The following is a 20,042-nucleotide window of genomic DNA, read 5'->3' on the forward strand; positions in this document are numbered from 1 at the left end:
ACCCTATATCAGGAAAATATTGTCCTCGGTTTGTGTCCTTCCAGTGAGCTTTGCAGATGTGGGAAAATGTCATCAGGCAGTAATCATTGTTAAATTCATAATTATTCTCGGAGAGAGACCAACTCTTATCTGCCCCTGGGAGCCCCGTAATGCATAGCGTCATTTCAACATGGCGGTGTCCGCGACACGGTTTATATGCAGGTAGCGGCGCTGCTGCTGCTTTATATAGCGACTCGTTGCATTCTCCCGCAACCCAAATCCTCGGATCACGCATTTTAGCTAAACGCTAACGTTAGCTTGCCTTGCGTTGACTGTAGAGTTGTGGGTGATGGTCACGCAGATGTGTCGTGAGATTTGAAGCGTCTCCGTCTCCTCCTTTGACCATTATTTCAGCTTTAGCTTCAAGAAAGTTTTGGTTGTAAACAACAAAGTGTGCATGTGCCGCCGGCAACTTCAGCAGATGATACGGTGTCTGGTAAGGGTCACCGCGCCTGCACCGCAGCCACGGTAAACCCACCGAGATAATATATGTTTTAAAAAACAAGACGGTTATTATTATTGTCAACTTTTTTTTACCGGGGTTTACCGCTACACCGGTTACCGTGACAACCCTACCTGATCGGTCTGCTTTGATCTATTTTGAAAACTCCGATCAAAACCGATAGGGGCGCTATCGGCCGATTGGGATCAAATGCTGATCCATCAGTGCATCCCTACCTCAATGCAATGTTTTTCTTGTCCTTTTCACATGTATTTTCATCATAATTTTATCCCGACGTTCTACACCATAATGTTGCAGAATATTTTTGCCCATTTTATAAGTTTTTATCATATTTTAGCATGTTTGTCTACTTATGTGTTACCACTGTTATCAGTAAATGGTGGCCGGATTTTGTACTGATTTTGTCTAGGTGGAGATACAAATGGGTTGACTTCCTTTCCATTAGGACTTCTGTTTACCACAGGTCACATGAAGCAGTGATAAAGTGTCTTACAGTTAAAGTTTAAAGGCGCAGTGTGTAAAAAAAAGTAAGACGGCATCCTGTGGTCAAATGTAGTTACTGCAGTCACTCTCTCACTCTTGTTTTGTAAGTTTCGTGCCTGTCACCAGTTACAAATCTGCACCAGAATATTCTAGATGACTAGCAATGACGAGCCATACACTGAAGTTCATAAGTGGATAAATACTTTGTCATAGCTGGTGCTAGCACTCTTAGGTGTTTTATGGTAGGGAGCACTTACTACGCTTATTATGCAAAGATGTTTCCAGCATAAAGGAAGTGTTGTTTTTAACCGTCTGGCTGGTAGCTTGCCGTTATTGCTCTGAACGACTCATTTAACGCTCCCACTGTCCTAATGGGTGCGATCCCGCGAGGAAAGTTGGCCAATGAGCAGGATTGATGGTTTATCCCTTGAGGTCCACGTGGCAGGGGTGAGCACCACCTCACCCCTGCCACGTGGACCTTTTTCAGTCTTGCTCAATGGCCAACTTTCCTCACGGGATCACCCATTAGGACAGTGGGAACATTAAGAAAGTAAAATGCCACTTTTGACTCGTTATTCACTTCACACACACATTTTACTGTAATATTGAGCTGTTGGTAATTAAAAAAGTAGGTTGAGATATTTTTAGAGCTGCCTATTTGTTTATAATTCACCGTTAGCATTGTTAGCTCAACGTTAGCCTCTAGCCTGCTTCACCCAATAATAGAGTAAAACAAAAAGATGCCGTGGCTTCTTAGGGGTACAAGAAATAACTTTTAGATCGATCTTGTTACTGGCTTTGGTTCTTCAAACAACTCTGGTGCTTTTTGCTGGCCGTAGTCAAATTACAAATGTCAGAGCTGCAGCGTTAACTCACAGGAGACAAGGCAACCTCACACTCACTGATGGTAAACTGTAGCTACATCCCTCCTTACTTTAATTTGAAAGGAGAAAAACTGGCAACCCCCCCAGCCTGCTGAGAATAAAATATGTAACCTTTAATCCAACATGATTGAAACATTCGTCTGTTTTGGGATTATTTCACTGTAGAAATTTTACTTTATTCTTACACACTGCAACTTCAAGATCTTTATCTCGCAGAAAAAATTGTTGCTTGAATATAATGCTCACAAACAATAACAGTGTGAACCAAAGTATTAAGCATCATCAGCATCCTGGTTTACCTCCATGTTTGAGGAACCCATGTTTGAGAACAAGCTGCTGTCCAGCTGAGGGCCTTCTGGATGCAGGTAGTTCTCCCCGTCCATGGCCAGAGCTGAGGTAAGGGTGGGCATCAGATCGCAGCTTCACACATGACTACAAGCAGAACTAGATGATGCACCCTCCTCCTGCTGCCCACGTTCTGGCTGTGTATGAAGTGATACCCCTAACAGGGACAGGGGCTCTCCATGATCTGGGGAGGAGGATGGGGATCAATGGGAGGTAGAAGAAACAGAGCAGACATGATAATACGCTTTGGAGACAATTATGTAAAATCATTTTCAACATTTTTAAAGATTACATACCTCAAACTCAGGGAACAAATAAAGACTGCATTGGTGCTAATCTCATTTTCCCTAAAACATAAAACTTACTACATTAAAAGAGTTGGCCTAGCCTATTCTAATGTAAAGAACACTATGTTGGTGGAAAAGTGACAAATATCTTCAATGTTTTCTTCACTTAATTATTTTAAATGGTTAAAAATTACCTAAACAAACTTCAGTCATATGACATTAATAAACAATAAAGACATAAAAGCTTTTGTAAATGCGTGAATACAATTCAGATATGTTTATAATGACTTAGATGTTATAATTATTGTTTGGGCATTTTTATTAACTGGTGTTACCAAAGGTTCATTAGAGAACCTTTAGAAACAAGGGAAGCAGAAATAAACTTTATGATATGTAATGCCAAACGTAAAAAGGAAACATAATCAGGCAGTGCTGTGCACGGACAGGTTAGTTTCTGACTGAAGCTTGTGTGTGTACGTACTTGTCTTTACATGTTTAAGTGGACAAATGTTGACTTTAACTTGTGAAGTGTGGACATTTCCATGATGTGGGGATATTTTGCTGGTCCCCACAACATGGAGAACCCTAATACTTGGTTTTAGAGGGTTAGGGTTAGGAATAGAACCCCACTGATGAGGTATGAGTTCGGCATAGAGGAGTCACTTAAATGAATGGAAGTCAATGGAGGTCCACACATATAAATACGCGTGTGTGTGTGTGTGTGTGTGTGTGTGTGTGTGTGTGTGTGTGTGTGTGTGTGTGTGTGTGTGTGTGTGTGTGTGTGTGTGTGTGTGTTACAACTCAAACTGTGCCAAACACACAGACAGGTCAGACCGGTTAGACCAGACACAAGCTTCTTCCTCCAAAACCCCAGACATGAAACTCTTCCTCACTTCCACGGGCAGAAACATCACATCGTGTTGTTGGTTTACAGTTCTCCTACAGTATTCCTCCTGCTTTCTTTGCACAAACAGAATATTTTTACAGAATAGGTTTTGTAATCTGGAAAAAAGGCTTTTCGTTTGAAAGGCATTCTAACAAAATGACTCTTCTGACTAGCAGGGAAAGGGATAAGAAAACCACTTGAACCCCTAAGTGCTAATCACATCAGTCAGTAGTATTTAATGGTTTAGTTTTGTTACACTTCATTTAAATCATTACAACAGATCAACACAAAGTTGTTCTTCGTGATCACTGTCATGACTTAGTTTATGTGATGTGGGGTGGGAATGGGGGGACATTTATAAACACCTACAGCTGTTCTCAGTTATTTACATTTTAGAGACTACAGAAGCAGCGTCAATGTGTATTAAAGCAAAGACAAAAGAATGAAACAAGTTAATAAAAATACTATTTTATTTCATTTTATCCACTAATACTTTTAACTCATTCACTGCCAATGACGACTAAAGTCGTCATTTGCCTTATTTTACTGTGTGGGCATCAGAACGAGCCCCCGCACCGTGAGAACAAACATCTCAGCTCTAAAGCCGATCTTCATCCACATACGTCACACGTCACGTGATCAGCAAGCAGAAAATCCATGTGTTAGGAGATCGTTTTGGGCCGCTGCTGTAAAAAAAGTGAGGCATGAACCGGAAAAGCTTCTGCCGATCACAATTCAACAACGGATAAAGCTCGAAACGCGTGGATTCTTCCTGATGTAAGAGGTGAGTCTCCGCTTTGTTTTGGTTGTTTTGGCGTCGACATCATCCTAGTACGCAACGTTCTGTGACTCTTAAAAAACAGTAAAAACGGTGAGAAACGCTGGCAGCTTCACCGATCAGGAAATGGCTGGCAGCGAATGAGTTAAAAACTATCAAAACAATTTTCTTTTGTAGATTCATTCTGTGTTTTTCTTCTGAAGGCATTTTTAGGTTCTTTTTTTAACCCTCTCAGGCTCAAAATATGTTTTGATGAAAGGACGAACAACTAAGTCCTTCAGGGGTACTTCTGAGTTAAAAAATGCTCATGAAACACGTGTGTGGAGTAACCAGGTAGGTAGGTTTTAACATTGCAAATCTGCAACGCCTGCCTCCAGAGGGTTAACACAGAAAAGTTTTATTTTATCTCGCTGACAGTTTCAATCACTCCTGCGATCTTCATCAGAGCTAGCCTCTATTGGCGGCGTCACTTCCTGCTCCGTTTATTCCATGATCATGCATGGAACTGTGTCATCTGTGAGGAGAGAACCGGCAGCAGAGGGCGACACCGTCCTCTGCTGCCCGCAGATGAACGGAGAAGGAAGTGACGTTCCATTAGCGGCTAGCTCTGATGAAGATCGCAGGAGTGATTGAAACTGTCAGCAAGGTAAAAAATCTTTCCTGTGTTAAAAAAAGAACCTAAAACTCCATGTCAAAATAATTCATTATTTTCTGATTTAACACAAACAACAAACTTTAAATGAAATTATAGCACCTTCAGTAACTCTGAAACTATGAACGCCGCATAACTGACTAGGAAAGCTCAGAGTGACCTCTACTTTCTATGCAAACTAGGGAAAGCACAAGTCCCACATCCCATCGTGCACTCATTCTACTGGAGGACAATCGAGAGCATCCTCACCTGCTGCACCTCTGTTTGGTACGGAGGCTGCACTGCCTTGAGTTGAAAGCCCCTGCAACGGACACAAGATGCCCCCCAGTAAGATCACCAGAGCCCCGCCGCCCTCCCTCAATGACACCCACCTCTTCCACACACACCTCAGCCTTGCTGATGACTCCTCCCACCCATTACACTCAGGGAACCATCAGCTTCATCCAACAAGCTGTCAAGATGCTGAACTCTGGTGACTACCTTCCCCCGTAGTTAGTTACTGCTTTCATATTTTAATGCTCATACCTTTTAAACCTAATATCACTATGAAGATGATTGATCTGTACATTCGAAACATATAGTGAACCTCCAACAAAAGGTTATTTGATTTGATATGTTAAAACAACAAGATACGGATGAATTTTATGTAAACTCCTCTTCGATAAATTATCAAATGCTTCTGAAATCTTTCCAGTTTGACAAGCCATTTCTTAAACACCTTGCAGACACAAGCAAAGCCAAAAAATTCAACTATTTTTCCTTCTTCTCTCTCATCCTTCCTCCCCTTTGTACTTGCTGATCTGGAGCAAAAACCAGATGTGTACACTGGGCACAATGGTGAGGCAATGAAGTCTAACAGAGTTCATGTGGGTCCAAATAAAAGCAGTTTTGTCTGAGTGTGTGTATTTCCCACTCGTGTCGATGGCAGAAGCCATTTTCCCTGCAGGCTGCCGGTGTGACGCTATGAGTGGGAAACATGTGGATGAGTTTTAAGTTAGAAATAAAGAGATGCAATTCCAAAATGTTCAGGCAAAATAATATTTTGCAAGAAAAAAGGATGTCATGTGAAATGGCACTTGAGAAAGCTCAGAACTAAGTGTAGCAACAGGTTGACATAACTTAAGTCAGGACATGTGACAGCTGAAACCACTTCAGTTTTCTTCAATAGCAGGCAGCCTCTCATTACCCTCCAACCCAAGATCACATCTTCAAACGGTGAAGCTGCTTCTTGTTGAATGCGGTCATTTATAAGTCACACTTCTTCATGCGTCTTTCCATAATCCCCCACCCTTTGATCCTCCACCACCAACCAACACAAGACAGTATTAGTGGCTGTCTCTTACGCAGAAGGCTGGTTTACATCCCAACTTCTCCAGAGATCTTCTGCAGATAATCAGCACTGATTTTAGTAAGACTACTCCCAGATATCTCAGGGTAGGGCTGCTCGATTATGGCAAAAACAATAATCACGATTATGGTGACTGAAATTGAGATCACGATTATTTAGGACGATTTTTCAATTTATGTTGATTTTATTTGTTTTTATTCAGTCATAAAACTGCTCAGGGCACAATCAGGACGAAAATAAGAAACAAGATGATCACTAAAAGAACTCCTGATTCGCAGTATAAAAAGACCAATATACTTATAGCTCATAGTCAATGACCCAAGGGCTATAGACCTTGGTTTAACTCATGTAAGTCTAACCAGTACAGACCCAAATACCAATATCTTGCAAATACTGACAGGAAGAATTATACTGTGGCATTCATAACAAATACATGCAAATAAATTGATGTTCACAAAATGTTGCATAATACGTATTCAGTCATGTCAAGGTGCTGTAGGAGAGTGCACTAGCACCGTGTCCTCAGAGAGATTAGTTATTATTTATCAGCGTGAGGAACTTATTTCTACCTTATTTATAAACTATTTATTTACAAGTCCATCAGTTAATGTAATAATTGTCCCAACCACAGCTGCACCCCCCACCCCCCAACCTGCTCTCACAGCAATCGGGGCTAGCTGCACGTGTGTTTAGCGCGCAGCACGCACACATTTAGCCGTTTTTAGTGGCTCAGGAGTCCGCAGGTGGTGTGTGTGTCACTCACTCTGGTTACTCCAACAGGGAGTCGGCTCCGAGAGCTGTTTCTTTAGCGACTGACACATCACTACATCATTCCCTTTCCTAATGTCCTGAAGAACGGTCCGGAGAGCAGGCGGAGTGTTTAGCTAACCTGCAGGAAACGTCGACGATAGTTATCCAGAAAGTAGCTAAGGGTTACCAGAGATGTTTCTGAGGTGTTCGCTAGATACTTTTAAGTTAAAAAGTCAAGAAGGGGTCTGAAAAGCTGCTAGAAATAGCGTCAAAGTCGCCAAGTTGGCAACACTGTGGGAGGAGCGCTTCATTTGCAACTCGGGGCAGCGCAGGCGGGAGGAGCAAATAATCGGCTTGTTTTGTTTTTTATAATCGTTCAAAACTCAGATCGTAATCGTGATTAAAATTCGATTAATTGAGCAGCCCTAGCTCAGGGTTACCGTTCCAGGAAAACAAAAGGTCAAACTCCGTATTACCCCTAACTAAAGCAAGGAGGGTGATGGAAAAAAAAACCAAAACTGAATATAAATGTCCTCTCCAGCCAAAATACGCTAAAGTATGACTCTTGACTGTATTTCTTTAAGCTTAGTTGATGTTTGGATTGTTGGTTAACGAAACCTTTTGGGCCGGTGAAACACCATTCCGTGACCTGAGCTGAACAGAAGTGTAACCCTTTTGACTTGTTACGTCAGAGGTTACTGTTGGTTTTTGGTGTGCACCCCCCACCTGATTCTCCCTATGGGTGGCCAGAAAGCATAATAAGCCATTTCATGTGAGCAAAATCTACAACAAAGTGAAACAAACCCCCAAACACCATTCACAAAAGACCAATGTATAGATTTAACATGAATTCTCTTTATAGAAACATTAATATCACCCTTGATGAACGCATTCCAACCAACCTATGCTGTAGGAACCACTAAAACCTCCCACCTTGCACCCATGTGTCAGCACCAAGTGTGAGTTGATGACACAAATGACTTCCTGACATCAAGACTGGTGGCTTTCACTGTCCTGCCAGAGCACATGGAGATAACCCCGGGAAGTGTGACTTCCTTAAGCTGCTAAGTCACAATTAATGCTCACAAGGAGACCTCCTGCCTGGCATGCAGCTGTGCACGCTATCCCATTGACAAATACAAAGTCACATGTGGAGTCCTGACAGAACATCATAGTGAAATTCTGTTTTTTTTGTATACCCAATAATCAGTTTGAAATGCAGCTTTTAGGGTTAGGGTTAGGATAAAATGTAGGCGTAAAAATATTTGTATTTGATGCAACAGTTAAGACCTGTTTTAGTTCATTTCTGTAGAAAGCCTAATGGGCTCGACACACGGGAGGCGACATCGCCTCTCCTCCATTCATTTTCAATGAGACATGCGAGACAAAGCGATAATCGCGGGTCTCTCTCCTACCAAGCGAAACGCGAAAAACGTGCATGTGACATTTTGCGCTCATGCACGTGTCGTGCACAGGCGACCCAGCGACACAATACCAGAAAGTTGAAACATTTTCAACTTTTCATCGCTGTCGCTCGGACGAGGACCAATCAACGGAGGTTTCATTCACTGACCAATGAGCGGACAGGATGCTCCGTACATCTCCGAGCAAACATGGAGGAGAAGTTGATTATTGTTATGTTTTATATAGTAAAATCAGAAGTAAGATTTCACATAACTCTAGCAGCACCTTGTGAAACATCATATCTACCGCTTTATTAACTCTGAACCGCTTAAATAACCTTAATTCCCTCCAACCTGACACAGCCAAACAAAACAACGGAAGTTTCGATTTCGCCATGGAACAGAACGCGTACGGCTTTGCCGCTGGCCGCCGCCGCGGATCGCCTCCCGTGTGTCAGGTAATAAAAGCGACAGCGACAAATTTTGCTGATCGCGGTCGTTTGTCACCTCCCGTGTGTCGAGCCCATAACTTTGGGGATTGGTTGATTACATAGAGGTTTGTAGTTTTTAGCTAGCACAAATAGCTGCAGCTAGCTGTAGCACTCACTGTTTTTTCAATCAATCAATCAATCAATCAATTAATCAATCAATCAAAACTTTATTAATCCCAGAGGGAAATTAGAGTTTCAGTACACAATTCAGAGATCAGACATACATGGACAAGACACATGACAACAATTGGTGACTGTGGTCCTTCGCAACACGAGTCGCGCTACCTTTTAGGACACTTTCTGCAAGAAAACTAGCCAAGAAACCTAGACCGGCCGTAGTAGGTCAGTCTAGCCACACTCCATTGAAGCCTCAAGGTGTTTCTTTGCTCTAATCATAGCACTGTCCAATTGTGTGCAGAGACTGTTTGAAAGACAACTGTAAATTCTGCACTGCGACTGGGTTGTTGCGATGGCTGGTGGCCAGACTATATATTTAAAAATACAGGATGGCTGAAGGAAAATTTCCCCCGGAAACATGAAACTGGTGGCTGTGTAAAGGATTATAAAATCTATACCAGGGGTTATCAACCTTTGTGAAGCTGAGAGCTACTTCATACGAGGGGATTCCAGTTTGTGATACACAATGTGTTATCATGGGCACAGCAACAACCTTTGAACTAAAATAGATCACATATGTACTATAAGTTTCAACTGTAACAAACATATTTGAATGCTTCAAAAGTAGATATGGAAGAAAAAAAGTCATGCACTCCGAAAAATAATTTATTATAATATAAGCCAACGCGTTTCGGTCGCGTGCAACCTTCTTCAGGGCATCATCCGAAACCTTAACACAGGTGTCCCTAAATAGGGAGACGTGCAATCACGTGACATATGTTTTTCTAGTGTTATATCTGTAAAAAAATTTTTGATCATCATATAAAATCATGAAAAAAGAATCACTGAGAAAACACTGAAAACAATATAATAAAAATAAATTTAAATCACTAAAAACTAAGGAAAACAATCACCTCAATATAAAAATAAAATAGAGTAAATAAACCGGGGAAAATTTGGGAGAAAAGAATTAACCCTCTCAGGCTCAAAATAAGTTTTGATAAAAGGACGAACAACTAAGTCCTTCAGGGGTACTTCTGGGTTAAAAAATGCTCATGAAATACGTGTGTGAAGTAACCAGGTAGGTAGGTTTTAACCGTTGCAAATCTGCAACGCCTGCCTCCAGAGGAATGATAACGAATCTTCATCACAGCAGCTTGTGCTTACAACATCAGTAAGTACCTAATAGATGTTAGACCAAAATATCAATAAAAAAATTATTTTCTCCCCAATTTTTCTTTCAATTCTCAGCATTAAAATCTTATTTAGTTAAACTATTTGCACCATCATAAGGAGAGCATTTTGAGAGTAAACAGCATTTCCCGATTGTAGTTCAAAGAAAGCAGACGTAGCATTTATGGCACAATAAGACTCAGATAAGCCTCTATTATACAATCATAGAACAAAGAGAAAACAAATATGAAAAATTAAGAGAACCATGCACATTCAGTGTTTATTCTTAAGGTTATTATTATTATTTGTTTACTTTAGTTGATATGTTGAGAGTCTGGTGATTTTATACATTTCTCTGAGGTCAATGTGACCGTTCTGCAGTCAGTGTGACCTTTCTACCAATGTTTTTGCTACTTTCAGCAGCATTTTGAGGGTGAAACCCAGGAACCCACTGGGTTACACCGTCCTTTAGGCCTGCTCCGTAATCCATCCATGAAAGGAACGCAGTTATACTTTCAGCCCACATGCATCTACTGCATTGGTGTCAGCATACATACTTTTCTCATGTGACAGGCAACCCTCAGGCTTTCTCTTTCCTGTTGTAGCCTGTATCTGTCTCTGCTAAAAGCAAGCCAACTTACGATCATTCTGTCCAGTGAATGAAACTGACTCATCGTTGGTCTGAGTCCATCTGCATCAAAAAGTAATCGGGTTAGAAATAATCGAGGTCCAGCTGCTTTACAAGGGAGGAACGAGGGGGTCATTAGCTGGTTATGATTGTCGTGACCGGCTGGATTCATTAGCTGCTCTGATAAAATATTCATAAAAGGAACAAGTTACTTCCCAGGGAAACACAGAGCTCAGTCATTAAAAACAACTTGCATTATTCATCCACGCATAAAAATTCCAAACTTGGCATTATGTGAACATACACGACACCTAGCTGTAAGCACACCTATAAAGAAAATTAATGTTAGCTATGCTTGATAAGCTCCCATGACTGGAGCTTTGTTTAATATTACAGTCATGTCCATAAAAGTGAGATACCATCCAGAGAATAATGATCAAATGACTGGAAGTGAATCTGTTGTCTTATCAAAAGCTGGGAAATGGAAAACAAATTTGGTTTTAGGAGTCTGCTGTTATTTCATTTCCACCATTGAAATATTTATCAGCTGTCCCTCTGGACCGGGACAAGAGAAGCCGAATGAATGAGCAGATCTCTGAATGATTTCAGCACACTGAGAAGAATGGTTAGAAGAATCATCTGCTCAAATCAGTTCACTCTAAATGGATCCTTCTGATGATGACGAATAACATCATCAAGACCCTCCATCTGAAATAAGCATTAACGTAATCAATTCATAAACCTTAATGAAGCCGTTGAGGCTCCCGTAATGGTTATTTGTTGTAAATAAAGACAAAAAAAAAAAGAAAGATTCTGAGGAGCATAAAAGAGCCAAACAAAACCACATTAAAGGGTTTGTAGCAGCTTGATGACACTCGATTTGGGGATAATACCTCTTCTTCCACTTCCACCAGCAGCACCCACCAGAAATAGATCAAAGGCCGACTAGATCAAAGAATGAACAATCCACTTAGCTGCTGCCTCTTTGCCCCATTTTCCTCCATCATCTAATTTTCTCTGAACTAAAAGATGGTGACACATGCTAGCAGTATGTGGCTCTTAGCTTTATTGTTCTAGTTAAGCTAATCAGTTAAAAAGACTACTTCTTGATTTGCTCAAACTAATTTGTAAAAGTACTAACCAAAAACCGAAAGCTTTAGTTGAGCTGTAGGTGCCAGGCATTTGCTATTCGTCACAATTACTACAAACTTCTGAGTTCAATACCAATATTGAACAACTGAGACTTCAGGTAACAAATTTCAAATGTCAAGAGGGTATCTCCGGTCCTAACGAGACGCAAAAGCAAACACAATCGCTTATCCATTCCTCGTCTTTTCTTGTGGTAGATTAGCCTTCCCACCTTAACCCTGTCAAACACTCATATCGGCCCTTTCAGTTCTCAAAATGTGGACCATCTCCTTCTACATTCATGTCACACTCCCACGCTGTAATCTCATTGCTTCTTCATATTATCTCACTGTCTGATATTGAAATGTACATTTCTTTTGCTGTAACAGATTGTTGTTTTCTTCTTTCTGCAGCCATCTCCAATGGCAATGCCTGTCATTAAATCTGTTCCTCACTCGTCTGCAGAAACAAAACGCTGGAGTCGTAACTGTTGCTTCGCACCAAGTCTGACCTCCAGATGGTTTACTCTGCTTATTGGAGACAGTAACATCTGAACACCCGGATCTCTTTGCTGTGGTTAGTCAAAGAGTTCTTCATGGAGTTAATTTTAAGACCAAACAACACAACACAGTTTGGAAAATAATGAATATTACAGAAAAAGAGCCTGGAAAAAAATCTGTGAACTGCGGTCTAAAACTCACTGAGGTGACTGAAATGTGGTGAGCTGCCTTCAATTACTGTTGAAACCCAGACAGCACTCCGCTCCACTCTAACTGACCTTGCTATATTGGCAGGCGTGAGAACATTTCACCACATGTACATCGGCAAAGAACCCGTCTGCCTGCCTGTATCCCTGTGCTTTGCTGAGTTCAGCCCAGTTTCCTTTAGCTATTGGAGCTGGCTGATCAGACCCACTAGGGCTGCAACCAGACCACTGGAATCAAACATCGCTGCAATCTGAGAGTGACTAGGGGCAGATCATAAATCAGGAATATTTCAACACATTTAATTAGATGAAACAATTTATTTAGTCTGAAAGCATGAAAGATCTCAATAAGAATAGTTTCAATACATCTAAAGCAATAAGCCTCCTCCTCCCACATGCAAGTTGAATTCAATCGTTACCAAATCCAGTAAACAACGTTGTTTATTGACCTATAAAGACCAGTGTTTCATAGGGCAGCGACACCATTGTGAGAAATCACAAACAGGACAAAAAACAAAAACATTATGCTGCTGATCTTCTAAAGCAATAACTCATCTGAAAGGAGATGCGATTGAACACAATCCTGATTACACCTAATATAAAGAAATGCTTTGTATAAAAAAACTACAATGCAGCAGTGCAACAGTAAAATGTTGTCAGCTGTAGCAACAACAGTGCACTAATCTTCAAAGAATAATACTGTTTGCTGCCGTATTAACATTTGAAATATTGTATCTTAATCATTTTACTACAGCAAAGCTTTTACAAAAGTCTTCTTGTTTACCTATATCTGGTCAAAGGCTTGATTAATTTACATAAAAAGGACACTGTTTGTAAACAACTCAAGAGCATTTTTCTGTTGGCTTTATAATATTTTGTGTAACCAGTGCTTACTTATTACACTTCTTTTGTGCGTTCGTACTGTGTTTTGTCCGTAATCCACTTTCTTAGTTCTTATCTTACACAGTTTGGTAAAAGTCATTTGTTTACCTTACATGTTTCAGCTAGTGCCTCTAGCCTGTTGTAAGCTACTTAGCTAACTGAGAACGGATGCATGTGAGGTGCCTTGTTGCTTTCTCTTGGTCAAAAATTTCCCAGAATACAGCACAGAATTTTCAAAAGGATGGTAGATCAGGCGCCAGCAGCTACTTCAGAGACAAATTTCCAGTGTAAGTCAGCTAATTGTAGCTATCGGGCTGATATCTAAAATGTTTTTAGATCCAAAGCAGCTGTCTAAGGTTGGTTGGTTGCTAGTAGTTGCAGCTTCAGTGGCTAGCAGTTAGTAACTTGCTGAAGTACATCTGCAGTAGGGATGGGTACCGAATTTGGTACTTTTTAAGGTACCGACCAAATTCCATAGAGCTCCGGGAGTTGACGTCACTTCTCCCAGCATGCAACAGTTCAAATCGAAACGGCGCCATCTTGGCAGGTAGAAGCCGGCAGCTGGACTATTTGTTATTGTCAGAAAACTCAATCAGACAGGAAATATGGTAGATTCCTGTTATACCCCAGGATGCAGAACAGACACGGACAACATAAGGAATGAGCCTTCTACAGGATTCCCCAAGATCCGGAGCGCCGCAAACGTTGGATCATTGTAATAAAACGTGCTAGTGACCGGGCTAAAATGGAGCTGTGGGATCCCGAGAGTAAAGGTTTTCGCTTATGCAGCGACCACTTCATATCAGGTACTTAAACCAACGTTTCCTCAACTGTGTATGGTATTTATTTTAAATGCTTTTATTACGATTCTTAGTGGGCTTCCTAAACTTATTTTGGCGTGGCTTTTTCTGTCTTATTACTCACAGCAACAAGTAAACATCACGTAAAACGTTGCCTCGTGAGTTCTGCGTGCTGCCGTTTACGTGTTTTATGATCACAGCAATTAACCGGCTAAGCTGTATTTCATTTTTAAGCAATGGTTGATCAATTGTCAGATCACACATAAAAAGCACTTTGGATTGCTATTATCTGTCTCACCGAGACAGATCTCAGACAGATCCTGAGACGCTTCTGCCTGACATATTTATTTTATTCACGGAAAAAAATCAAACTGGTGATTTCTCTTGGCGTTCAGTTTATACATTCAAACAGCACAGCACTCTATTTAAACTACTTATGTGTAAATTTGTTATTTGTCCATCCATTTTCATCCACTTATCCGGAGTCGGGTTGCGGGGGCATGTAGCATCGAGAGGCCCAGACTTCCCTCTCCCCAGCCACCTGAGCCAGCTCCTCCGGGTAAATCCCAAGGGGTTCCCCTGGCCAGGTCCGGTAAGAAGTCTGCTCCGACAGCTTCTGGCGTTTTTAAAAAGTATCCCAGGGTCACGGTAAGGGTCGGAGATGTTTAGTCTATTTAATTTCTGACTATATGAAACTATTTCTTCGGTTTTAAAGAGTGAAGTAAACTCCAACGAAGTAAAATCCAAGCGGATCCCGGTCACGTTCATGTTTACATCGGTGTTTGTTTAGATTCTTTTACCTGCCAATATGGTGTCTACTAACTGAGAGACACGTGGGGTCCGGAGCTCGATAGTACCGACCGAGCACCGATTCACGTCATTTCAAACGGTGCCTCGTTTCAGTACCCGTCCTTCATAACAAGAACTCGACAAGACAGCTGCGCATGCGCAAGAGCGTTATGTCATCGCTCGCTGCGAGCCAGTTGTAAACTTGGCAGCATGGTAGAAAGAACGCCCGCTAAAGCTTGGGTCCACTTCACTAAATGTGATGGGTAACAGGGTGATGATAAAACCAGCGACAAAGATCTAAGGGAGACATCCTCATGTTAATCTGCTCCGGTAGGTAAATAAAATGTTTAAGATAACGTTAGCTTGATATGTTAGCTTACGTTTTGCTAATGGTGCGTTCGCTTTCTCCTCGGAACCCCGAATTTCCGACTAGAAGAACATGAACGCGCTCTAAAGTTTGGCTTCACTTTACTAAATGCGACGGGTGATTGGGTGCAGACGAAACCAGTGACGATTTAAGTGTGAGGCATCATCGTTTTAATCTGCTCCAGCAGCTAAATAAACTGTTTAAGATAACGTTAGCTTGATATGTTGGCTTCCGTTTCGCTAATGGTGCGTTCGCTTTCTCCTCGGAACTCCGAATTTCCAACTAGAAGAACATGAACGCACTCTAAAGTTTGGCTTCACTTTACTAAATGCGACGGGTGATTGGGTGAAGATGAGACCAGCAACAACGATTTAAGTGTGAGGCATCATCGTTTTAATCTGCTCCAGCAGCTAAATAAACTGTTTAAGATAACGTTAGCTTGATATGTTAGCTTCCATTGCCACCGTTGTTATCAGCTAATGGTGCGTTCGCTTTCTCCTCGGAAATTCTATCTTCCCAGTGGGAAAAATGAAATGAAAAAAGACGGCAAAAGGAATGAAGATACACAGTAAATTTAGTTCACAGTAAAGATGTTTGCTTCAGTTTAATTATCAGCTTATAAAACTACAAGGACAATGTTAAAATACAAACAGTTGTATGTTATTTATCGTGATATTTATCAAATATTGTTATATATTGAGAAATATATATATTTTATTATGAAAGAGAATTAAAATAATAAACACCCAAAAGTATCGAAAATTGGTACCGTTAAGTACCGGTATCGATTCCTAGGTACCGGGAATTAGTACCGAATCGATTCAAATGTCAAAGGTACCCATCCCTAATCTGCAGCAGCTGCCTGTTTAAAAACCTCAAACTAAAAGTAACACAGCAGCCCTAAAGTCATTGACCCACCCTGTCAACATAACGAAGGTTATCCAGAAAGTAGTTAAGGGTTACCAGAAATGTTTCTAGGTTGTTCACTAGGCAATTTTAGGATTTAAAAGGTCAAGAAGGGGGTCTGAAAAGCTGTTAGAAATGCTGACAAGTTGCTAAGTTAGCAACACTGTATGAGATGTGCTTGTTTTGCAACTTGGAGCAGCGCAAGAGGGTGAAGCAAATAATCAGCTTGTTTTGTTTTTAGAATTGTTCCAAAGTCAGATCGTAATTCTGATTAAAATTCGATTAATAGAGCCCTAATAATGGATATCGGTATGGGCCCAAACATTTCATATCGGTGCATCACTACTATTTTCCATCAGAAGCTGATGCAGGAAATAGGTGTAGGAGACCATTTTCATGTTCAGCTTGCATAAAAACCTCAGTGACTGATTAATCTGAAATAATTAATGGTTTTTCAGTGTTCCATATCTTTAATATGTTTCTTGAATTTGTAAATGTGGCACAAACTCTAACGGAGCTGGAAAACTGACCAGATTTGTGCAGCTAATTCACCAATGTTTATCACCCATATTCATTTTATAAACTGAGAAACCAGGTGTTTAATATATGCCTTTACATTCCTACAGTCGCACTTTCCAGCAAATATTGAATTAAAAGAATGGTTTATGTGACGTTAAAACGGACGCTCATTTCAAATTATTCAAACAATTAGTGCATTTCTTTATCTTGTGAACAAGGTCCAATGTTTTCTTTAGGAATGAGTTCAAACGTTGCACTCCTCCTGTCAACACTGAGACAAACCACAAGATGAAGGTTGCAAAAATGAACGAGGCAATGTCCATTTGCCAGATAATAAATGTAATTAGAGTAACAAATCATATTAGGGTTAATTATTTTAGGTAAATGAACACGATTGTGAGTTATGTTGACAGAGTGGCTCGATGACTTTAGGGCTGCTGTGTTACTTCAGTCTGAGGTTTTTAAACAGGCAGCTGCTGCAGATGTGAGGTTGGGATGTCAGAGCATTTGTTTAAAAGCTGTATGACCACACTTTAAGTTATGAACTAAGCTTTCCAAATAAGGATGGGTTTTATCTATGCTGATATAAAACATCACAACTCACTTGATAAATGAGTAACAAGTAACTCTTTCTGAGGAACACAGTTAGAAAGATGAAGTTAAAGAGATGAAGCAATCTCAATTGGTTGACTCAACACAAATGATTGTTTAAACTCCCCTCCTGTATAAAACCAATGTTAAAGATGCGGAGAATCCCTTTTTTATACATTAGTGTATTTGAAAAATGTGGAGACCTGATTCACATGGACAAAGGTAAGTAGGACAAACAAACAGTCTGCCAACTGTGCAAACATACAAGGCAGGATGAAACTGGTCACAATTTGGCATGAAAACAAACTGGCTGAGGAAATCGTCAAAGGAGGCAGAAATTTCCTTTATGAACATTTCATCTGCATGTCCCACACTCATACAATAAAATGAATAGTCCTGAGTAAATGAAGTCAGTCAAGATGAAACTACCCACCAACTGCAGATTAACAGCTCAGGAAGTAGTAGATGTAATAAGTGTGTAAAAAGTAAAAAAAAAAAAAAGTAGACTGCAAAATGGAAATGTGGTTTTGTTAAAACTGAATGTTGAGTTTCCCACAGCTTAAAAAGCAAAAAGCATCCAGTAAACAATTATATTTAATGCAACTTTCTTAAATACGCCTTTTTATGATTTTTAACATTTTAAAAATGTATACATTTTTGGGCTGTAAATTTATTTTGTATGTTGTGTCCTGAGACAAATTAAAAACATAGAAATGTAAAGCATTATATTTGCAACTGTGATGAGAATAAATAACCAGTCATGTATATATATTACATGACATATATTCCTTTTCAACTCTGCTCATCACATGAACTCTGTTACAAATATAATCTGATGACTAAAAAAATGTAAAACTGTGTACTCAGTCACACACACTATTAAGTTATCATATTTCTTTAGACGAGCTCCTTGTTTGCTTTTCTCAGAAAGCATATGACACATTTATACCCAGAAAATCAGAAGACAAAGCACTAAGGCATGCTGGGAAAACGTTCAGCATTTTCTCATTTGACCTGAGACACATCCACAGACTCTCCAGGTCTAAATACTAAAATAATTTACCAACTTAAACTGTCACAAAGGACTTTTTTCATGTAATTGTGGCCACAACAACAGTTCTTTTTATCCCTCTGGCCAAATATTGACACTATATTTAAAATGCATGAAGTATTATCTAACCAAGGCCAGATTCCGAGAAAGCAGGAACTGAATCAAACATATCACCTGGACCCAATTCCCTTCCTCCACGCCACATTTTTCAGTCTCACTCTAATCAACCCACAAGCCATAAATGAGATTTATTACTGGCATCAATTGAAGGGTGGAGGGGGAGAGAAAAGGTTGCAAACACAAGAGCAGAATAAAGGCTAAGTCACAAAAAGCATGGGGGGGGGGGGGGGGAGAGAGTTGATACTGACCAAACTCACCACACAAAAGTAAAAGAAGACTAATAAATAATGTTACATTCAAACTGATATTTACAAAATGGAATATGAGTTCATCAAACTTGCTAATCCTGCTGTAAGAAATGCCCTCATACTTTGCGTGTATCATCCTCACATTTCCTGTAGGCTGTAAACACCATGCAAACAGATTTTAATGTTTTCTGACCCTCAACGTCCCCGCAGGGCACGCAACCATCAATCGCCTGACACAGTGGAAAATTAGCTGTGCAGAATAAGCACACACACATTAACACACACACCCTACTCACAGGGTACCCTCACTAATATTGCTCAGTCAAGAAGAGACCCAAGACAGAGATATGCTTTCATAGCTATTTGTCTGCCTGTCAGGTAGATTACGCAAAACCTCCCGAGCTGAATTTAATGAGAGTCGCTGGAGAAAAAACACACATGTAAGTGTTGGTGTGACACCAGATCCTTCTCATCTTGTCATTTCTATGAACATCTTGTTTGAAATATTTACTCATCTGTTTCCCAAACAAATAAAGCATGTTATTATAAAGGCATTGTAAATAAAATACAACACTAGTAGAAACAACAAGCAGCCTGTTTGGTGACAGAACACGATCCTGATGTGGCTGCAGGAGGGATCTGAAAATAAAATTACCCTAAAGGCAGACCAAAGGCGGGTATGGGTACTTGACTAAAACTGAAAGAGGAACCTGGCATGTTATTCATTTCACAGCAAGTGGGACTGACATAATTAGAAAAATAGCCAACCACCATGGCAGCCTGCTGTGTTTAGGCTTGCATGAGGCTCGACTAGCCTTTGCTGCAGGCGACAGACAGGAGAAACCAAAAGGTGAAAACTGCAGGAAATCAAAGGAACTGGAGGGGCCAGCTCTGAGACCTACCACCTTCACCTTCTCTAAGCAGCCACGTTTCTCTACTGAAGCCATATGTTTGGACATGGCATTGACATTTTTTTTACCTCAAATGACTGAAACCACGCAAATAAAAATAATATATTTGGAAAAAACATTTCTAACACCTTGACTTTTCTCCTTTTGTTCATCAACATAAATTAAGGGTTGTATAAGAGTGTAAACCCTAAAGGCAACACGTAAGTCTTAGCTTTAAATGTCCATATAAAGCCAGAAAAACTCGTGATGGCTGGATTAGACACAACACATAAAGTTAGGTAATGTTTCACTGTTGAG

General features: G+C 40.4%; 1 protein-coding gene across 2 annotated transcripts in view; it reads right to left on the reverse strand.

Moving 5' to 3' along the window:
• The window catches only part of sbno2b (strawberry notch homolog 2b), an 88,242-nt gene that overhangs the window by 67,073 nt on the left and 1,127 nt on the right, over nt 1-20,042 (reverse strand). For both annotated transcript variants that reach the window (XM_054730010.2, XM_054730009.2), the window contains exon 2: nt 2,169-2,398. In XM_054730010.2, the coding sequence (XP_054585985.1) occupies nt 2,169-2,279 (111 nt within the window). In that variant the 5' untranslated portion in view covers nt 2,280-2,398. The remainder of the gene's footprint in view (nt 1-2,168; nt 2,399-20,042) is intronic.

The sequence above is a fragment of the Nothobranchius furzeri genome, chromosome 8 (genome assembly GCF_043380555.1).
Source record: "Nothobranchius furzeri strain GRZ-AD chromosome 8, NfurGRZ-RIMD1, whole genome shotgun sequence".
In the NCBI taxonomy this organism is placed as follows: Eukaryota; Metazoa; Chordata; class Actinopteri; order Cyprinodontiformes; family Nothobranchiidae; genus Nothobranchius; species Nothobranchius furzeri.